This window comes from Mastomys coucha, unplaced genomic scaffold (genome assembly GCF_008632895.1).
Source record: "Mastomys coucha isolate ucsf_1 unplaced genomic scaffold, UCSF_Mcou_1 pScaffold22, whole genome shotgun sequence".
In the NCBI taxonomy this organism is placed as follows: Eukaryota; Metazoa; Chordata; class Mammalia; order Rodentia; family Muridae; genus Mastomys; species Mastomys coucha.
In genome coordinates this window covers 61211152-61231102 of record NW_022196905.1, presented here as the reverse complement: position 1 = coordinate 61231102, position 19951 = coordinate 61211152, and the positions used below count along the sequence as shown (strand labels likewise).

General features: G+C 37.7%; 1 protein-coding gene across 1 annotated transcript in view; it reads right to left on the bottom strand.

Annotated features, from left to right (window-relative positions):
• The window catches only part of Grxcr1 (glutaredoxin and cysteine rich domain containing 1), a 119683-nt gene extending 101219 nt beyond the window's left edge, over positions 1-18464 (bottom strand). The window contains exon 1 of the mRNA XM_031340872.1: positions 18013-18464. Coding sequence (XP_031196732.1) covers positions 18013-18414 — 402 coding nt within the window. The 5' untranslated portion in view covers positions 18415-18464. The remainder of the gene's footprint in view (positions 1-18012) is intronic.
• Between the last annotated feature and the right edge of the window lie 1487 nt (positions 18465-19951).

Below are 19951 nucleotides of genomic sequence, written 5' to 3'. Positions count from 1 at the left end.
GTGGCAGAAGCTGAGCCAAGTTTCGAGACAGCTACAGAGACTCCAGGGAGTCTGCCTTCTGGCAAGGGATTGATTGGTCAGTGGCAAGCTGCTTCCCACACAGGCTCAGGTCTAACCGACACTGTCTGAGGCCAACCAGATCTTACTAGGATTTACACAGTTGGATCGGGATGTCCTACCTCTGTCCCCTAAAAGCGCCTGTGTTCACATTATGTTTTATATTACGAATGTGTGACATTTTTTCATAAGAATAAACCAAGATTCTCTCAGAATAGTAATTCTGTGTTATTAATCTTTGAACCTTTATCCCTTTATGGGGGAATTCTTTTTTCCCCCATAATATTAGCATTACTTTTTAAAACGGGAAAATGTATTAGTGATATATATGGAGAAACAGTTTAATTTTTTTCCTTTTCTTCCCTCCACACCCCCCTCTTTCAAATTCATGGCCTGTTTTTTTTTTTTTTAATTTTTGGTATATACATACATACTTATATGTATATGTGTACATATGTAAGTATTTTCCAAAATACACCCAGCTTAGTCTGAATATTACTTGTATGTATGTGTATTCAGGGCTGATCATTTGGTATTGGATAAATGGTTCCTGTGTTCTTCCCTAGGGAAACACTATTTCTCTGCCTCTCTGCATTTTAGTAGTAGCTTACGTATAATTTAAAGAGAAGATATATAAATATTAACAGTATTTACTGGGAACTTATAATTAGCTGAACACTGGACAAAATGTTTGTTTTAAAGTAGGTTATTAATATCATAGAAAACAGTCACTGTAACTATCTTCTCTTTACCATAAAGAAACTGTGGGGTATAAAAATGTATTTCTCTAGAATACATAGCAAAGAAAAAGAAAAAGAAAAAAGAAAAAAGAAAAAAGAATGCATCTGAAACCAGGCCATGTCCCTCCAGAGCACACTCCCATTACTTACCAAAGGAGAAAAGTAAGCACATTAATCATTCTGAATACTACTAGACAATAACCTGTTTCTTCTATTCTTTTTCTCACAAGGAAAAATGGGCCTTTGGTTTCCAAAACCCTTGGGTCTTCTCTTGTTTCTGAATAACTGTCAAAAGTGTGTTTTCAAAGCCTGGGCAGGGAAACAATGAAATTCAAGAGTTTTAAGAGTTAGGACAATACAACGGTGGGCTCCCTGAGAGAGGGGCAGTAGGAGAGCTTTGGGAGATGTTTACAACACAAGGGATGCATCACATGGTTAAGGACAGTGATGGAGACATCAGGGCCCCTGAGCCAGGATCAATTTTTAGATCTCCTAGACCCCTGTTGTCATGTTATCACTGAGTAGATAAAGTACCTGGAAGACCACGAACAGACATTCTAGTCCACTCTGAAAAATAGAAGCTAAGCACTGCTTTAAATCTGACAGAGTAAAGTCAAGGGAAATAATGTTCTGTGCAGGCACTAGTCGATCACCAATGACTAACAACGGAAAGGGGAAATGAGAGTAAAGGACTCATTTAATCAGTGTTGGCAGCTACTCCTCTTAGCCAGTGCTTGTGTCTAATTCTGTTCTCCTTTGCTTCCTTCATCAAGCCCACTCTTTAGGGGTCATTACTGCACGCCCAGAAATCCTTTCTACCATAAAAAAGATCATCTTGGAGAAGGTCAACTTATAACTTAGGCAGGGAATACTGGCTTCTCATGGTAATTAAGTAGAAATCTAGGAGATTGGGAAAAAAAGGATAGATAAATAATATGAGATAGATAGATGTATAGATTTCAAAATTACTGAACAGCCTTGAACATTCCCCTCAAAATTCATGCAGAAAAGGAGTCAGAAAGAAGCATGAGCCAGAGGAGATGGGTAACTCTAGGAAAACAGTATCTTTCAGACTGACTCACAGAGACTATGGCAGCAGGCACTGGTTCAAGCCTGATGGGATCCCAGCACTGCAAGGAGTAGACACAAAGCTCCATCCCTAACCCGGATGCCATCTCTAACAGTCAACCACTCACAAATGGAAAATTAGTTGAGTCTCACTGGGTAATACAAACCACATAAAGGACAAACCTCATGCTCAGTATTAAGTGGCAGCACAAAATAGTATTTTTAGAGTTTATGTTGTTTGTTTTATTGGTTTTATTGGTTTTGTTTGTTTGTTGCTTTGTTTTGCTTTGTCTCATAATGCTTTGTTTTGGGCTTCTTTTCTTTAGTAGTCTTGTGTTTATATATTATGGTTTCTGATTTAACATTTTTATTAGTTTTATTTGTATGAATGTGTATATTTCCATATGATATGTTTCTTTTGCTTTTTCTTAATTGTTTTTTATTTTTAATATTTTGTCTGTTTTCTAAAGAGAAAGAACAAGAAGGTGTAGAGTTGGATGGATGAGGAGATGGGAAGAATCTGGGAAGAGATGAAGAAAAGAAACTATGATCAGAATATATTGTATGAAAATTTTTTCAATAAACAGTAAAAAATGTGGGTTAATTAAAATAATCTATAAAACCCTGTCTCAAATTTCCATTTTTATCTTTTATTTTTCAGTATAGTTAAAAAGGATGTGGAGTCCCTACAGAAGGTTGGTTTCTGTGAGGTAGCCTCAATGTAAATGTTGAATGTTTCATTTTATTGAAAACAAATACAGTGAGGAGAGGAAACCTGTAGAGTCCACCTCCACTAGAAAGACAGGGCATCAAGTGGAGGGATGGGGTTGCCATCCCATAGTCAAAAACTGTGACCCAGAATTGTTCCTGTCTGAAAGACCTGCAGGGTCAAAAACAAAGAAGAGCCTGAGGGAAAGGACAATGACAGGCCCAAAGTGGAATCCAGGTCAAGGGGATGCCCCAAGGCCTGACACTATTACTGATGCTATGGTGTTCTTTCAAACAGGAGCCTAGCATGCCTGCCCTGAAAGGTCCAACAAGCAGCTGAGAGTGTCAGATGCAGATATTTACACCCAACCAATGGACAGAAGCTGCTGACCCCTGTGGTTGAATTAAGGAAATGTTGGAAGAAACTGAGGAGGAGGGTGATCCTATAGGAGGACCTGCAGTCTCAACTAACCTGGACCCCCGAGAGCTCTCAAACATTGGCCAGCTGACATGAGGCCCCCAATACATATACAATACCGCAGAGAACTGCCAGGTCTTGACTTGGTGAGAGAAGATGTACCTAACCCTCAAGAGACTTGAGGCCCCAGGGAGTGGGGAGGTCTGGTGGGGTGGGGGGTGGGGGGTGGGAACATCCTATTGGAGATGGGGGGAAGGAAATACCGAGGGAGGAGCTATGGGTGTGGAACAATCAGGGCAGACTGGAAGGTGGATAAAGACCGGACTGTAGGAAAAAAGATTAAAGAATTTTAAAAATGACTTTTTAAAGGAAAAGAAAGAAAGAGAGAGAGAGAGGAAGGAAGGAAGGGAGGGAGGAAGGAAGGAAGGAAGGAAGGAAGGAAGGAAGGAAGGAAGGAAGGAAGGAAGAAAAGTAGTAGATGACTATATTACTAAACCTGACAGAAATTCAAAGAAGTGAACCTTCAGCCCGCAGGCTCCCACTGCTTCCTTTGGGTTGCACAGGAAGCTGCTTGAGTTCCACGTCCCCACTTCCAGTGCTGGAGCTGACTATTACCTCAGTTGACTCAACAGTCTTCCTGTCATGCCAATAAACTATGTGCTTCCTAGAAATCACAGCTAGCATCCTCAGACTCCAGAACCAGGATAGCTAACTCCTCAGAATGCCGGAAACGGAGTGGTTTATAACAGAAAGCAATGTATCTGGGCTTATGTTTCTAGAAGCTAGAAAGTCCAAGACTGGGCAGGTGAATCTAATGAGAGTTTCATGCTAGGTCATAAGATGGGGGGGGGGAGAAAGAGAGAGAGAGAGAGAGAGAGAGAGAGAGAGAGAGAGAGAGAGAACACATGAGCTTGAGAAGGAAGAGGGCCAAACCACCATGATGGTTGACTACTATTCTAGAAAATGACTAATTCACTTTGAACATGCCACCTCCACAAGCAAAACAACCCAGACTAGTACGAATCTTTCAACACTGCCATACTCGATATCCCAATACATGGAGATTTTAGGTAGCACACTGATATAATAATATCCCCACACACACCTCCAAAACAAACACACAATACCCTTTTTCCTTCTCAATTATGTCTAAGCTTTAATTTATTTGAGTCAGCTCAAAAGTCCAAAGTTCCATTTAAGACTAAAGGCAGATGATTTCCATCTAAAAACCTGTAAAATCAGATTAAGACATCTAGTTCCAAAATGCAATGAGGAAGCAAATAACAGATACTACCATTCTAAAAGTGGGAGATAGGAAAACTTGAAAAGAGAAGAACAGGAGAAGGAAGATGAGCGGAGGAAGAAGAGGAATAGGAGAATTAAGAGGAAAAGAAGAAAGGAGGAGGAAGAGACCCTTAAGAACAAATAGAAACAGGCCCAAGACAGTTCAAACATTAAGAAGAGATGGAATGTAATTAGTTTTTGTTCCATGTGATACGTCCTAGGCATACAGAGCTTCCCTACTCCTAAGACTCAGTCAGTCTATGATTCAGATCTCTTGGGTTGGCATTTTATACCAGTGCCTGAAGCTTTCTGAAGTAGACCTTTAAAAACAAACACTCTACAGCATTGCTGTCTTGATAACAGAGCTCTACTTGTGTTACCACCAGATATTGCCTTGTACGAATTCTCTGAGCCATCTCTTCCCAATGAGGCAGAGCACACTGGCTGCCTGAGCCATGCCAGGACTGTGGAGTGCTGCATGAGCCCTGAGGTGAGCTGGATGGAGAGTCTATAGAAGTTTCTTAAAAACCACTCTGCACTCTGCATTGGGGAGGCATTGAGAGAGGCAGCCAGTAAGATTACTAAAATGATTCTACTTTTCCATTATCATGATTACCATCTACCTCAGTGTTCACACTAATGTATGTCTTCAGGAAGTTGTTCTTTTGGTAATACCCTTGTTTTGCTTTCTCAATGATTATTTTTAATCATTTATATGAACAGCTGTAAATTTTCAATATTGCCTTTATTTTCTTTTATTTTGAATGATTTTATTTTAATCATGAATCGTGCCTCTCAGTAACTCCTTTAACCTTTTAGCTCCTTGTAGTCAGTTAGAGGAAGACAAACCACACGGTTCTTTGAGGGCTTTACCACTTAGAAGTATTTTTTTTCTGCCAGATGTCATAGTTCATCACTCTCAGGTTGTGCTGTCCAAAAAGCCCTCAGGAATGAGCCAAGCAAGTTCAGCAAATTCCTTGATGCCTCATGAACAACAGTGGGCTTCATCCTAATTTTCAACAATATGGTCCTAATTTCCATCTGAGACATCATGAAAATGACCATAACTCTCCCTGATTCTATTGTTGGCCTGATCAAAACCATTTAATTAATCTCCTACAAGTCCCAGACTTTCCAAAACCTTTTGTAGTCTTAGAAGCCTTCACCAAAACTGCCCTTACAAGCTTTGAATAGTAATTCCGACATGTGTTTCCATACAGATCTAGCCCTCCTCTCTTACCCAATTACAAAGTTATTTCACATTTTCAGATACACACACACACACACACACACATATATATATATACCGCTGACTTTCTCAGGACCAATTTTCTCTCTTGTTGCTACTGTAAACTATTTAGACTGCAGAATTTATGAAAGAAAGAAGGGATTTTTTTGGCTTATATTTCTGTGAAGTTCACGATTATGAGACCATATCTATTGACACTACATGGGACATGGTAATCTTGGGGGAAGCTGGAAGGAAAGACGACACATGCACAAAAGAAGAAAGCAAGGCAAATGCCTGTGATAGTTAACCAATTTCTATTATAGAAAGATTTATCCATTTATGTTGGTCCTATCCCATGACTCAAAAAACTCCTAATAGGGCCCATCTCCCAACATAACCCATGCATTTCTAATATATAACATTTATCAGTATATAGTCAAGTTCTAGCAGTGGTACCTAAGCCTGCAGGAACTAATGACTTTTATACTTAATAAAATTTCTGCCAAAGCAAGAATAATCTATAAGAGTCATACTTAGAGAACTTGATAAGGGGTACTGTGGAATCCCTGGCCCTGATGTAGACTTCGTCGAAGCTGCTGTTCATCATTAGTCCCTCTCTTCCTCCCATGATTTTCTCTTCCCTCCCTAATACTATTAATTTAATTTTATTGATGTCTAATAGTTGCTAAGAAACATTAGAGTCTTTATTGCCAGTGTTTACCTTTAAATTTATTTCTTTTTACTCTCAAGACATTTGCTATTTCATTCTGATAATTTGTCCTAATCAACATTATCAATATGGAACAACAAATGCCTAGAACATAATAAACATGGAAAGAAAATTAGCAAGTGTATAGAATGGAAACATGGGTGACTTATTATATTTAAATTTTTAATCTCATGAATCTGATCACCAAGAAAAGACATACAAATTAGTCAGAAGTCAACATCAGAGCAATATATTGTGACAGTGAAAAACATTAGCCTTAAGCTATATGGAATAGATAATAGATGGGCTTTACTTTACCCCCAAAATGATCAGTTTCAGTAGAGTTGAATGTCACAGGATGTTGACATTTAAGTTCTTTTCCTGCAAAAGCTTTTGCTCTGAGAAGTCATATATCAAGATATGGTCTTGACCTTGCATAGTTAGTCATATTAGTCATTAGGCACTGGTTGCCTAGGGAATAAGTGTCCACAAATCAAGCACACTGACAGATACGTATGTAACTTACCATTTGTAAAACTCTGAGGAGGATACCCGATATTCTTCTGCGGTTCAACAAACCATTCAAATTGAGTGAAATCAAATATGTAGGTGCTTCTCACTCATCATCTGAAGATTACTGGGAATCTGGCTGAACAAGGCTGAGCTCTACAGCTGGCTTCAAACTATCTGTTGGATCTAGATCTTTGTCTCTCTCATGCTTCTGAGACAACTGGATTTTCCAAGCATGTCCTTCTTATGATAGTGGAAACAATGTAGAGAATGTGAGTGTAACCATTCAGTTTGCTTTGAACCTCTGAGTGTGCCATATTTGTTACTATCTCATCAGCCAACACCTATATCAAAAGTTTAGAATTGGATTCTGCTCTTAAGTAGCTATGACACATATATGGCAATATAGCACCTCTATATACAACAAAAAGTACTATGGGATAAAACGTTAGTCTATTTTATACACAACCTTGATATCCTCTGGACAAAATAACTTTGTATCAGAAAGAGTAGACAGAATAGTAAATGACAAAATGCCCATATCTTAATCTTCACAACCTGTAAGCATGTTCTTCTTCATGACAAAAAGATTTTGAAGACACTGGGTATCTGTACAAGTGGCTGTAGTAACTCCTGGTTGCTACCACAAATAAAATAAAATAAAATAAAATAAAATAAACCACAACCTAAAAGGACAAATGGTTTATTTCTGAGGTTTTTGTCAGCATTATCTGTGTTTGTTGCTTCCAGATTCCTGTTTAAGAAAAGATCATAGAAAGAAGCAAGTGAAAGAGTGAAACGGCTTCACTTTCGATAGCAGAACAATTAAGAGAAAGACAAGGATAGACAAGACAAAACATATACATAAATTTAAGCCTCTATTGACCTATATCTCCAGGTATTTGATTTCTTTCTAATGGTACTAACCTCAGCAGCAGCCACATCTCCCTTCGTCCCAACTTGTAAGTTTCTGTTCTTGCCCAACTTTAAGTATCTAAAGTCTTTCTACTCTACTCTTTCATCTTCATTCTCACTGTAAATCAGGCTTTGTGCAACCAACCATACCCATGACAGTACCTAAGTGCATTGACATTTTCACTACAGGATTAAGTAGTCTATTACTTTAAATGTTGCTAGGCACAAAGTCTCTTAGGCCTGATCCAAATGTACAGTGTTTCTTTATAATGCAGCATAGTTTTCTGGTCTAATTCCCAGCACAGTCTTCATTCCCATCTGAAACTTCAAGAGCACGTTCTTTCCTATCTGTATTCCTATCAGCACTTTAGTCTTCTGAGATCACCACAGTCTTCCATTAAGCTGTACTCACAACATTCTTGGACTACTCTGGTCCACATCACCAAAGCTTTCCAAGCTCTTTCTGCAAAGCAACTCTAACACTCTGAAAAACTGAGTATAGTTACAGCAATAACTCCACTAATCAGTATTAGTTTACCTGTAAATAAGCTGTGATGAGTAAACCCAAGAAAGACAGTTTAAGAAGCAAGGGTTTAATTTGCCTTAACAATTTTTGAAAGTTTCAGTTCATGGCTTTGTCGTCACTCCTCATCCAGTGATAAGACAAGGCATCATGTCAGTGGTAATGCAACAGAGCAAAGAAGCTCACTTCATAATGATTAGGAAATAGCAATAATGAATGTGGAAGTGTCAGGCTAAAAGAAAGATGTACAGTATTCCTAGTGACCAACTTCTATAAGATCTCAGGTCCTATTATTTCTTCTACCTCCAGTTTCCATCACCATCTGGGAACCAAGTCTTTAACATATGAGTTTTGAGGAGTTATTGAAGATCCTAATAACAATGGCAGGTAGACTTTGGCTATTTGAGTGAGCCCAGAGCAATCACAAGAAAGTCAGAGAAGATGTACTAATGGAAGCAGGAGTGAAACTTATCCAGGGCCAAGAGCAAAGAAATGTGGGCACCCTCGGGAAGCTGTAAAATAAAAGTAACATACTCTCTAGATCTTCAAAGGGATTGCTGTGCCAAACCTTGATTTAATCCTGTAAGATGCAGGGTTTTGATCACCATAACTATAAAATAATACCTCTGCATTGTTTTAAGGTACAAAGCTAGCAGCGATTCATTTCTGCACCAATAGAAGACTAGCATATCGAGATGACTAGTAATCATTATTCGCCCTTTGTTAAACATAGATACTATAAGCCTCAACTTTTACATACTCAGCTTGACCTGAGTGCCAAAGTTACATCTCTCTAACCAGGACAAAGTCATGAGTCTTGGATCAATGCAAACATACATGTTTAATTGGAACATGTTGAAAGGAATTCAGGAAAAATCTTTATTGCAGGGGAGATAATGACTTCTTCCAGATGCCATGCAAGCACGATGCTATTATCTGTCAAAGGAAGGTACCTGTGAGATTCCCATGAGGACATATGAATGCCATAGTACCAGAAATATGCAAATAAGAATGAAGGCTCAGTTTCATAGTTTAGTACTGGGACTCTCCAACCTCTTTTACCTTTAACCCATGAAGTCATTTCTCTCAATCTCTAGACCCATCAACTTCCCTTGGGACTGCAGCCAATCTGGCTCTCCTTCCTCATCATTACACCTAAGTCAACTGCACAAGTTCCTCACAGATCTGGTGCTCAGACTCTCTAGCTGCCCCTTCTCTTTTCCCAAAAACTATATGGGACAAATCAAGACACTGGCTTTCACTATTCTATTCCACTGTAGACTAACTAAGCTTCTCTACAGGCTTTCCACATAGAAAAGTTATAGACCAAGAATTTTATAAAACAGAGGAAAAGAAAAGATCAACTTGTCTTTTTTCACAATTCCAACTTATTGCTTAGAAATTGACATTGGATACTGCTATTGATTATTAAATGTGTGGAAGTTACAAGAAATATAATTCAGAGAAACCCTGTCTCAAAAAAAAAAAAACCAAAAAAAAAGAAATATAATTTATTTCTCTTCCAAGGAAAATCTTATAAGGTATAATTTGTCAAAAGTTAAGCAAAATAATGATTATTGAGAAAATAAACTTGAAAAAAGAGACCTCAAATTGTTAGTGTATTTGTACACATAAATAAACTCTTATCTAAATTTTTCTGCATATTTTATTTAGTTCATAATTTGTAAATGCTCTCTAGTCAATAATGACTCAGGCATTGGCATATTTATATGTGTATAATTTATAGAATAAATATTTTATATTATTATTATTATTGTTATACAACTTTCAAAATAATCAGAAACTCTTTCAGCATGGGCAAGCCACCCCAAAAAGGCCGTCTTGCCCAGCTGTTACAATGCTTGCTTAAAGTCTAGAATCATATGTCCAATCTTCCAGTTCACTGATTCTTCCTTCAGCCTTATCGAGTCTTTTGTTGAAAACTGTTGTTGAATTTGCCAGTTCACTTATTGTATTTTTTACCTCTAGAATTTTTATTTTGAAATGATTAACTTTTATTTCTCTGTCAAACATCTCATGTTGTTCATGAATTATTTCCCGAATTTCACTTAGTTTTCTGTCCGTATTTTCTTGTAATTCTCTGAACTTCTTTAAAAGGACAATTCTGAATTGTTTGTCTGTCATTTCATAGATTTCCTGTTCATCTTCGTCAGTTTCTAGAGTTTTCTTGGTTCCTTTTGATGGTGCTGTGTTCCTCTGATTTTTCATTGTCCGGGTGTCTTTATACTGATGCCTGCTTATTTGATGAGATGACGTCCTCTTCGAACCTTTGTTGACATTCTTTGGTGGCACTAGGTCTTTTCTAATTCTAGCCTGGGATTCTGGATGGGCAGGCTGGTGGCAACCCAGACATTGAAATTTTCCAATCAGAGGAGAAAAAGAAAAAAGAATGAAAAAGAATGAGGAAAGTTTAAATGGTTTATAGTATAGCATCTAAAGAGCAAAGGTACAAGCTGTTAGCATTCAAGAAAGAAGAGGGATAGGAATAGAAAGCTTACTTATAGAAGCAATAGCATGAAACTTTCCAAACCTGCAGAAAGATATAAATATCAGGGTACAAAAAAGGAAAAGGACATCAGTCACATTTAACTGAAATAAAAGCACCAGAAGCCATATTCCAATCAAGCGATTAATGTCCAGACTCCAAGAGATGGTTCTGAAAGCACCACCATAAAGAAGAAAGTACCATATAAAGAACTGCCTACGTATCAAACGTCTCAGCAGGAACATTACATGGCCTGAGGGATGGGATTATGCACTCAAGCTACTGAAGGGGAGATGGAGCCTTGCCAACCAAACACACTGCAATTTGAAAGTATGTCATTCAGATATAAAGGAGGAACAAAGACTTTCTCAGACACACAACTGAGAGCTCATTGTTAAGCTTATCTTGTTAGGAATGCTAGGGGCAGTGCTAAATGTAAACACTGAATCAAACTTAAAATTCTCTAATGTATTCTAATATGCAATTCAAAAAGCAAACTTATTAAAGAAAAGGTGGGTCACACAAGCCTGAGGATATATGTTCAACCTGAGCACTCACACAAAAGCCAGTCATGGTGGCTTCTTTTAATCCCCCACCTTGATAGGCAAAGGCAGGTGGATGGCTGGAGCTCATTGGCCAGCCAACATAGGCAAATGAGTGAAGCACTGGTTCCATTGAGAGATTCTATCTCAAAAAACCAAGATGAACAGTATATGAGGGAATACCTAAGGTTAAACTCTGCCCCCCACGTGCCATATGTGAGCACTTGCAAACACATGTATGTGTATGTGTGTGCATACATACACATACCAGCAAAAGAAAAAAGTTATGACTACAATGATTCATTAAGGGATACATAATGTGGAGTGTTATAAATTATACATAACATCAAAACCTCAATGTGGGAAAAGCAGTAAAGTAAAAACATGGAATATTTTTATGACCATAGTTAAGTTGCTATTAGATTAAAATATCTGTTATAACTACATGTTTTTGTAAGCATCATAGTAACCACAAGGCAAGAGCCTATAATGATATATGAAAAACCGAAGATCAATGGGTAAAAATGTACTACTCAAGGAAAAATCATGTAGCCACAAAGGAATGTCAGAAGCATGCATAAACCAATTCAAAATAATGCACAATATGACAATGGTTATTTCCTTGTCCGCCAGTAATTAACTTGAATATAAATGGGTTAAATTCTGCAATTAAAAAGCATACAGTAGTTGCCTAGATTGGAAAACAAAAACTAAGACTCAATAATTTGGAATGTAAGTGAAACTTACTTTACCTGTAAAGAAATATGTCAGCTGAAAGTTAAAGGATGTAGAAAAATATTCCATACAAATGGAGACTAATAGACAGCAAGGGGAGCTGTATTTTCAATCAGATAAAGCAGACATTACCACCAAAAACTGTGCAGAAATACCATCAAGATAATCTCATATTAACACAGACAACGATTGTAAATATTTATACACCCAAAACCTGAGACATGGAAGTAAAAAGCAAATGCTAATAGATATGAAGGAAGAGTTAGGCCACAGTAAATGATGATAGGAATTCCAACATTTTGTCTCTGTGATGGACAAAGTACAGATTGTTCATACACAAAATTATCAAGAAAACATACTTAAACTGTAGTCTAGGCAAAATTGACCTTATAGACATTCACAGAATATCCTATTTAATAGCTATAGAATACACACCTTAACTCCATGCACATAAAGCACATATACTCCAAGCTAAGAGTTATTTATACATCTGTGTTCATTACAGCACTAGTCACAACAGCTAGAACATTGAATCGATTTAAGTCATTATTAGTGAATAAATGAATATGAGAATGTGGTGTACTGATAATAGAATACTATTCTACTATTTAAACAAATGAAAATTTTCAACATTGATAGCCTTTCAGGTTAGCTGAAACTAAGCTAAATACACTTATAAATAACACATGATCACCTATGTGGACTGTAGATTGTTGACCCGCCAGAGAGTAGAATAGTTGGTAGTTAGCAGACACTTGAAGGACTATCAAGTACTGAAAAATGTGGAGCTCTAGGCCAATGAATGCATAATTATAGCTAAATGGAGTGGAGGATTATGCTTAAATGGCAGAAATAGGCATTAGAAATAGAATAGTCAATAGGAACAGAAAATCAATAAGTAATTTTATATAGCAAGGAAAGGCAGGAGGGAGGAGAGAGAAATAAGGAACAATGCCCACTTACTTCCATTTGGATGATGAAAACATTGCTACATAGTTTGTAAATAATGAATGTACCGCTTAGTAAACTCATTAAAAGGATCTGATGGTACACTGTAAATGGGCAGATTATATTATATATAATTTATGTCTCAATGAATGTCTCTTATAACCAAAACCAAGGCTACACAAGATAAGTGTCATGACCATACAGAAGAGTCTCACAAAGTAAAGTAAGTGGGCAATATTGATGGAGCCAAAGATTTCAACAAAATTCACAGAAATTGGATAAGTAAGTGCTAATTATCTGAAGACTTGTAGGATAGAATTAAAAGTCCTTGTTACACAGATTAAGCTGCAGTCCTTGGTCTATAAGGTAGAGCTATACTAGAAAGAAAAAGAAAAAAGAGAAGAACAAGAAAAAACGAAGAAAAAGACCAAATGGAATGATGATCTACTAACAAAAAAAAAATCAAAAGGAGAAAAAGAAAAACATTCAAGAAGTTAAAAATGAACTATTTAAGAAAACATTGTGTCAACAAAAAACAGAGACATCTTTGGACGTAGAAAATAAAGCCAGATTCATAGATAAATTCTTTCAGAGCCTGCTTTGGATCACCCTCCACAACACAACACTGACAATTAAGGACAGGCCCTTTGCTTCATGGTAAGTATGTAGTGGATGTCTTTACATTAATAAAAAAAGAACCTGTAACAGAGAGAAGAATGGAGCAAGCCAGCAGCACTCTGGCATGCAAACTCCAGCCCTAGCCTATATAGGAAAACTCCAAGAGAGATGGAGCAAAGAGAACAGCCATCAAGTGGATTTCACTTAACTCACTAACAGTTTCCAGAAAGTAGGTGTGTATAATTCTTAAAAATTATTTTCAAGAGGTACATAAATGATTATTCTCCTATTTTTCCACAACATTTTGAGTATAATGAAGTATAATTAAGATGTTCACTGAGGTTCGGCGCAGTGTCTAATGTAATGATATCAAGAATAAAGAAAAAACTGGGCAGTAGTGCTACAGGCCTTTAATCCCAGCACTTGGGAGGCAAAGGCAAGCAGATCTATGAGTTTGTGGCCAGTCTGCTCTACACAGTAAATTCCAGGGTAGTCAGAGCTACACAGAGAAACACTGTCCTGTCCTGTGGGATGGGGAGGAAAGAGAAAAGAAAAGTTGATCATGGGACTCTAAGGTCTATCAGTCCTATAAGTCCTCAAGTTCTATATCATCAGTACCAGCTCATTCTGGAAGCCTTGTTTTTTCAGGTTTTCAGGCAATAAGTCAAGAGTTTTCTTAGTGTAAATGCCTAAAATATTTAGGATTATTATCTGATATCTTAGGGCTCCTGCTTAATTTCTGATAATGAAAAAGGCAGTATATCCACTCATATTGTCTGTAACAATACTGGACAAATGACATTTTAAATTCTATGAATTAATTTTTCTCATATATAAAAAGGAATTTCAAAATAAATAATTTGCTAATATTAGTACTACCCTGTAAGATTCCTGTGAAGAGTTAATACATCAATATACATAGGTAATATGAGCAACGCCTGGTGTTGAGGAGTTATTTAACCACTATGAAGTATTATATGTTGCTTTTAGAACATGCTATAAATAAGTCATCAAGGCCACAGAGTCATCCAGAGTATTCTGGGGAATAATAGCATATTATCAGACCTAATCTATGGATCAGAGATAGATAAAAGTGTTTTCAGAAACTTCTGACTATCATGCATTCTGACTTAGTGGATAAATCTGAAAATTAGGCTTGTCCAGTTTCTTGAGACAAAACCTTGAAATCTCACGACAATTTAATCAATTAAAAACAATGTCTTTGATAGTTTTTAATATACTACTAAAACTGGAAAAAAATTTCTACAGACCTTCCCTAGATGAAAACCAAAGATTAAAAAAAATATATAAAATTTAAAAGCTCATAATGAAATGATAAAATTTTTATATTTGGTATTATACTTTTAAAAGAGAAAAAAGCAAATCTAAGAATACATGTATTATTAGCTTTGAATCAGATTTGAATCAGATTTGATCTCAATAAAAACATGCATTCTCAAACAGTATTGAATTGCATTCATTGTAATAGTAAGCTATTATGAAAGAGTAAGGGTGGGTTTTTTTTAATTATCACAGGGGACTTAATAATTCTTTTGCTTCCTTATAAGACTTTTAGGTAAAAGTAATATACAAGAAAGTCCTGTGCATGATGCAAACTGCTATGCCAACATATCACTTTTGTGTCTTAAAACTTTAAAATGCTTCTTGGTAGACCTACAATAACAAGATATTAATTTATACATGCACACAGAATCTATGTATTCAAGATCCTTCCTTGGAGTCATTTTTCTTTAATAATCTTAAATTTAGATAAGTGGAAAGTTAAAATTACAGAAACTAAAATGGTATATTCTGCTAGAATAAACCAATATAGCTTGAGGATAAGGTCAAAGAATGATAACCATCTAAATATAGACCCATAACAAGATATTGGCAAACCTAAACAATCTTAATCATCTGTATCACAGAGCCCCATGGAGACACTTTAAAATTACAGCTAAGAGCAAAGAACATCTCAATTTCATCCAGAAAACAGGGCCTTAAGAGCTAGGCGTCATTCTGCACTCTTAGGATTGGCTTTCCAGCTGATATGGCTAGCTTTAAGGTGGGAAAGACAAGGAAGGAGTGAGGTTTTATAAATGTTTCCAATAATTGGGAGTAAAATCACACTACTAGATAGAAAATGTCCTTAGAGTAGACCAGTTAGTGCTCAAGATGAGCGCACACCTTAGACTGCACTGGTAACACCTATGGGCCTGTCCTAAATCAACCAAATGATGAGTTTAGTTATGGCTAGGAAACATGGCTCATCTTCGCTCCCAGATGATCTTCCTATATAAGATCTTATAACCTAACCTGATCAAAATCTCACCCTTATGCACGTCTCCCTCATTTTTCCCATTAAATTTTGAGAGCGTAAGCAGTGGGAAGAAATTTTATTTTACCCCAAAGACCCAGGCTAATTTATGGTTTACACAGTTGGTGAATTATTTTCAAATGTTGACGAATCTAAGGATAAACTAAAGAGCTTCCAACAGGAGCAAGCTCCAAGCTGTAGTTTGAGAGTTTCTAACCAATGCATGTTTCCAGGCTAAACTGAATTGTAGGTTTTCAGATTTCCAGGTTAGCCTCAGTGAGCCATGTCTTCTTGATATTTGTGGGGGTGGGAGGGATAAGTAAAAATTCAGTCCTGGATTTGAAAATCTATAATCTAGACCAACTGAAGATGCTTGAATAACTCATTTGGACACGTTCTCTGCCAAGTTCCCCTGACAACCAGGTGAGCACAGTCTCTTACTTTCTATAGCTACTACCCATCACCTTGATTAATAGTGTATCCTCCATTATCTGGCATTCCGAGGTAAAAATTAAGTAACAAATAGAATACAAGCTAGTTAAGACATCCACTTTAGAGGCCAGCTTCTAAGTAAGTACTACCAAGCTGTTAAAAAGGGGGGGGCATTAAAATATCATCTAGTCAACTTGTACAGTTGAAATTTTAGGAAAGTTCTAGCAGTGTTTTATGACACAGGACTAGACACACAAGGAAATAATAGAGAGTGAGCCAAGAGTCTCATATGTCCTCTGGGTGGTTTTACCTTTACTTAGCACTTCCCCTTAAGTTTCAAACTGAGTGCTTTAAGAGTTTATAGCCTAAAACAGGAAGAAATGTCTGTTTCTTCAAGTATAGTTCCTTGTTCACCAGACAGGCTGTCTATCGAAACCTTAGCCACATGTCCAAGAAACTGGCTACTCACTTTTTACTCCCTGAAGTATCGCTTCATGTCACTAAGCTATGGTAACATGAAGGAAGTTTTCTGCTTACCCTGCATAAGTTGTGGAAAATACAGACCCAGGAAGTCACACCTGGTAGTGATAATGGCTGTGATGGAATATTTAGCTGCCACTGTTAACCTTTATGCTTCTCCAGGACTGGAAGAGACATGTGGGAACCTGTTCATCTCCCTCGTGGAAGGACAAGATATAGGATACCATTCACAATGTGCGCATCTTTATCAAGTGTCAAGGAATCAAATCTGTTCCCTCTACACAGTACTCCATAAGTCTATCACTCCTGTTACACAGAAGTTCTGTTCTTACAATGAAATGAATGGGACCTCTTAGAATATTGCTACTGGCAGCCGTGGTGAAAAGCCAAAGCTCCTTTAACCTGTGTTCCCGGAGAGACCAAAGAACATTCATTTTATGATAATGATGATGGTGATGAAACTAAAGACAATGCCGAACTCTGCGATTGCAAATGCTGGTTATTTTAAAGCTTGGGGTAGACGAGATTATCAGAAAAGTTTTTTCCTGGATTTATGCTCATAGAATTGCTCATCCAGTTATGCACAGAGTACTATGAAAGCAGGTAATTAAGATAATCTAGTTGTAAAGTTTGATTTTTGAAGTTTTCTTTGCCTTTCAATTGTGCATTTGATTTGTAACATCATTGGGGTGAAAACACAGGGTAGAAACTACAGTTTCTTTTGTAGGCTTTGGAGTCTATGTTATTTATTCATAAGTGACAGCTTTTTGAGAGGTTGATAAACAAATGCAAATCAAAGCACTAAAATTAAATAGCAGCTTTATGAACAAACCATCAATCCCTGTAGCAATTCAAGTACTGGGAAGCTGAGTTAACCACAGGAAATGCCCACATTTAAAACCTATGTCATACAGAAGCTTTGTCAACACCTTGGTAGATCAGAAAGAAATTAACATCTAGGACTTGTAGAAATGCTTTGAACACTATAAACTGCTGTCTTCTTTCTTGGTTAAGAAGCAGATCCTGTGCTAGTCATCACCCATCATAGGAGACCACTTTCATGTCAAAAATGTGGTTATGCAAAGGCAATCTAGTTTGCAAAGGACAATGAGTCTATTTTTAATGGGTAGCTGTTCACACAGTGTCTTAGATCTAGAGTGTCTCATGAAGTTTGGAGGAATGAGATGTTGACTCTATCCTGGAGAACTGAAAGGGGTGGAGATGGTGAGTGAGGAACAAAACTCAGAACAGGAAAGTGTACAATGACTTACCTGTAACACTTTGGACAAATTGTTAAACAGAGCTTGGCCAGCACTCACTTTGTATTTGACGCCTCTGACTGTACCATTTTTGCTTAAAATGTTGACTCTTCTCGTACCAAAAGCTTTCTCACTGGCTGTCCTGGCTAACACCAGCAGGTTATCCTGATCTTTCTCCTGCTCGTTATCTTCTGATCCAATGTGGCCATTTTGCTGTCCCTCAGAGTCACTTAGCCCATCTATTGCACAGATACTAGCACATTCAGAATCCAGAGAGCCAGGTGCTTGTCCATCTTCATAGACTTCTTTCAGAACTCTCCCACTGTGAGATGAGGCAATCCGAAACCGGACTTTCCGTGGCCTGTCACTTTCTGGCTTTGTCTCCCTTCTTAGCATGGTCACCTCCACCCACATGAACAGTTTACACCATTATGGATCTGCTGTCAGTTCATCCCTCGCCACAGCAACAGCAGAGCTTAATTCCAGAGATGGTAGCCCTCCTGTGACAGCGAAAGAAAAGAAGATGCCCAAGGACATGCAGGGTGCCTTGGCTATCAATAATAAATATGCATGTGTGCTATGGTTACCATTAAACTAAAACCTGCAAAATGATCCCAGTCTTTAAATATTAAAGGTCCATGGTGGACTCTGACAGAACAAGTGCAAGAAAATGGCCTGAGATGAGACAGAAAGTGGGTGTGTGACAAGGACATGAAAGGCTTGAATGTCAACGCAGATGATGTGAGTTGAAATGATCTTAGCAGAAATAACTCTATAGCTTGCTTTCTAAAATTGGGGACAGAAATAAAATCTAGAATCAAATGTGTAGGATATAGGTGCCCCGTCATCTCTAACTGTTAGTTTCTTCACCCTGATGATCTTTCAAAGGGCAATGAGTGTCCTACCTGCCTGCATTCAACCAACATTGTTAATTCTAGTTAAGGAGCTGATTTGACTGCATCGCCGTTGCATAAGGTGAATTTTCAAGACATCTTCATTCCTTGGCACTTTGCTAAAGGCAAGCTTTGAACACACAGTGAATTCGAGAACTTCAGGTTGGTTGTGTTCCTACTTCTATGAATAGGGAGTGTTCTCTTTGATACAGGGAGGGGTTTGGAAAGGAGGTGTGGAGGAACAAAGGATGAATGGAAAATCCTGCAAGCCAGCCAGATCAGCCACAGAGATCCAGGTGATGAGTACTGATAGATGGTCTACCCAGTCACTTCCGTATAGAGAAGGTCCTCTGTGCTTGCTCAGTGTGTTTTCTATCACTCGGGAAAGCAGCCAAGGAGCCTTTTAAGTTACACGCTTATGTTAAAAGCGTTGCTAGTAAATGTGGTAAGCTATCTGTATCCCAAGAAAAGAGGAGAATCGCCTAGTCCAAGTTGCATTTTATAGTAAATATTTGTAAATTTTAATCTATCTCTTTGTTTATATTATTTTTCAAAATTCAGAGAATACTCAGTAGAAAAAGTTGAAGACAAAAGGCACTAATAGTCTCGCTGGACACTCTGAAAAGGTGTGCATATTCCAGTGCATAGAGTAGAGGTGGTCCCACTTAACTGACTTGCTTGGAAAGTTGTTTCTAAGGACAGAAGGAACAAAGTGCCAGCATTGGCCAATAAGTTATGAGCAAAAGTAATTAATCCCTTATGGACCAAGGTACTTAAGGCAGAGTCTTCTATCTGTAATCTCTGAGAATCCTTAGAACATGTACTGATTGTATGCAGCCAACAACTGCTGTGAGTTCATGAATCTAGAAGGCCAGCCATGGACAAAAGATCCTGTCTTGATCCTGCCCTCCCCGACCTCTAGTTTGTATAATCTTTCTTCCCCTTCTCTGCAAAGGTCCCTGCATCTTGCAGAGGTCATGTGGCTAAGTACTGCACAGTCATACACTCTCTACACTTTGACTGTTTGTGAGTTTCTGCTCTAACTACCATCCTCACCA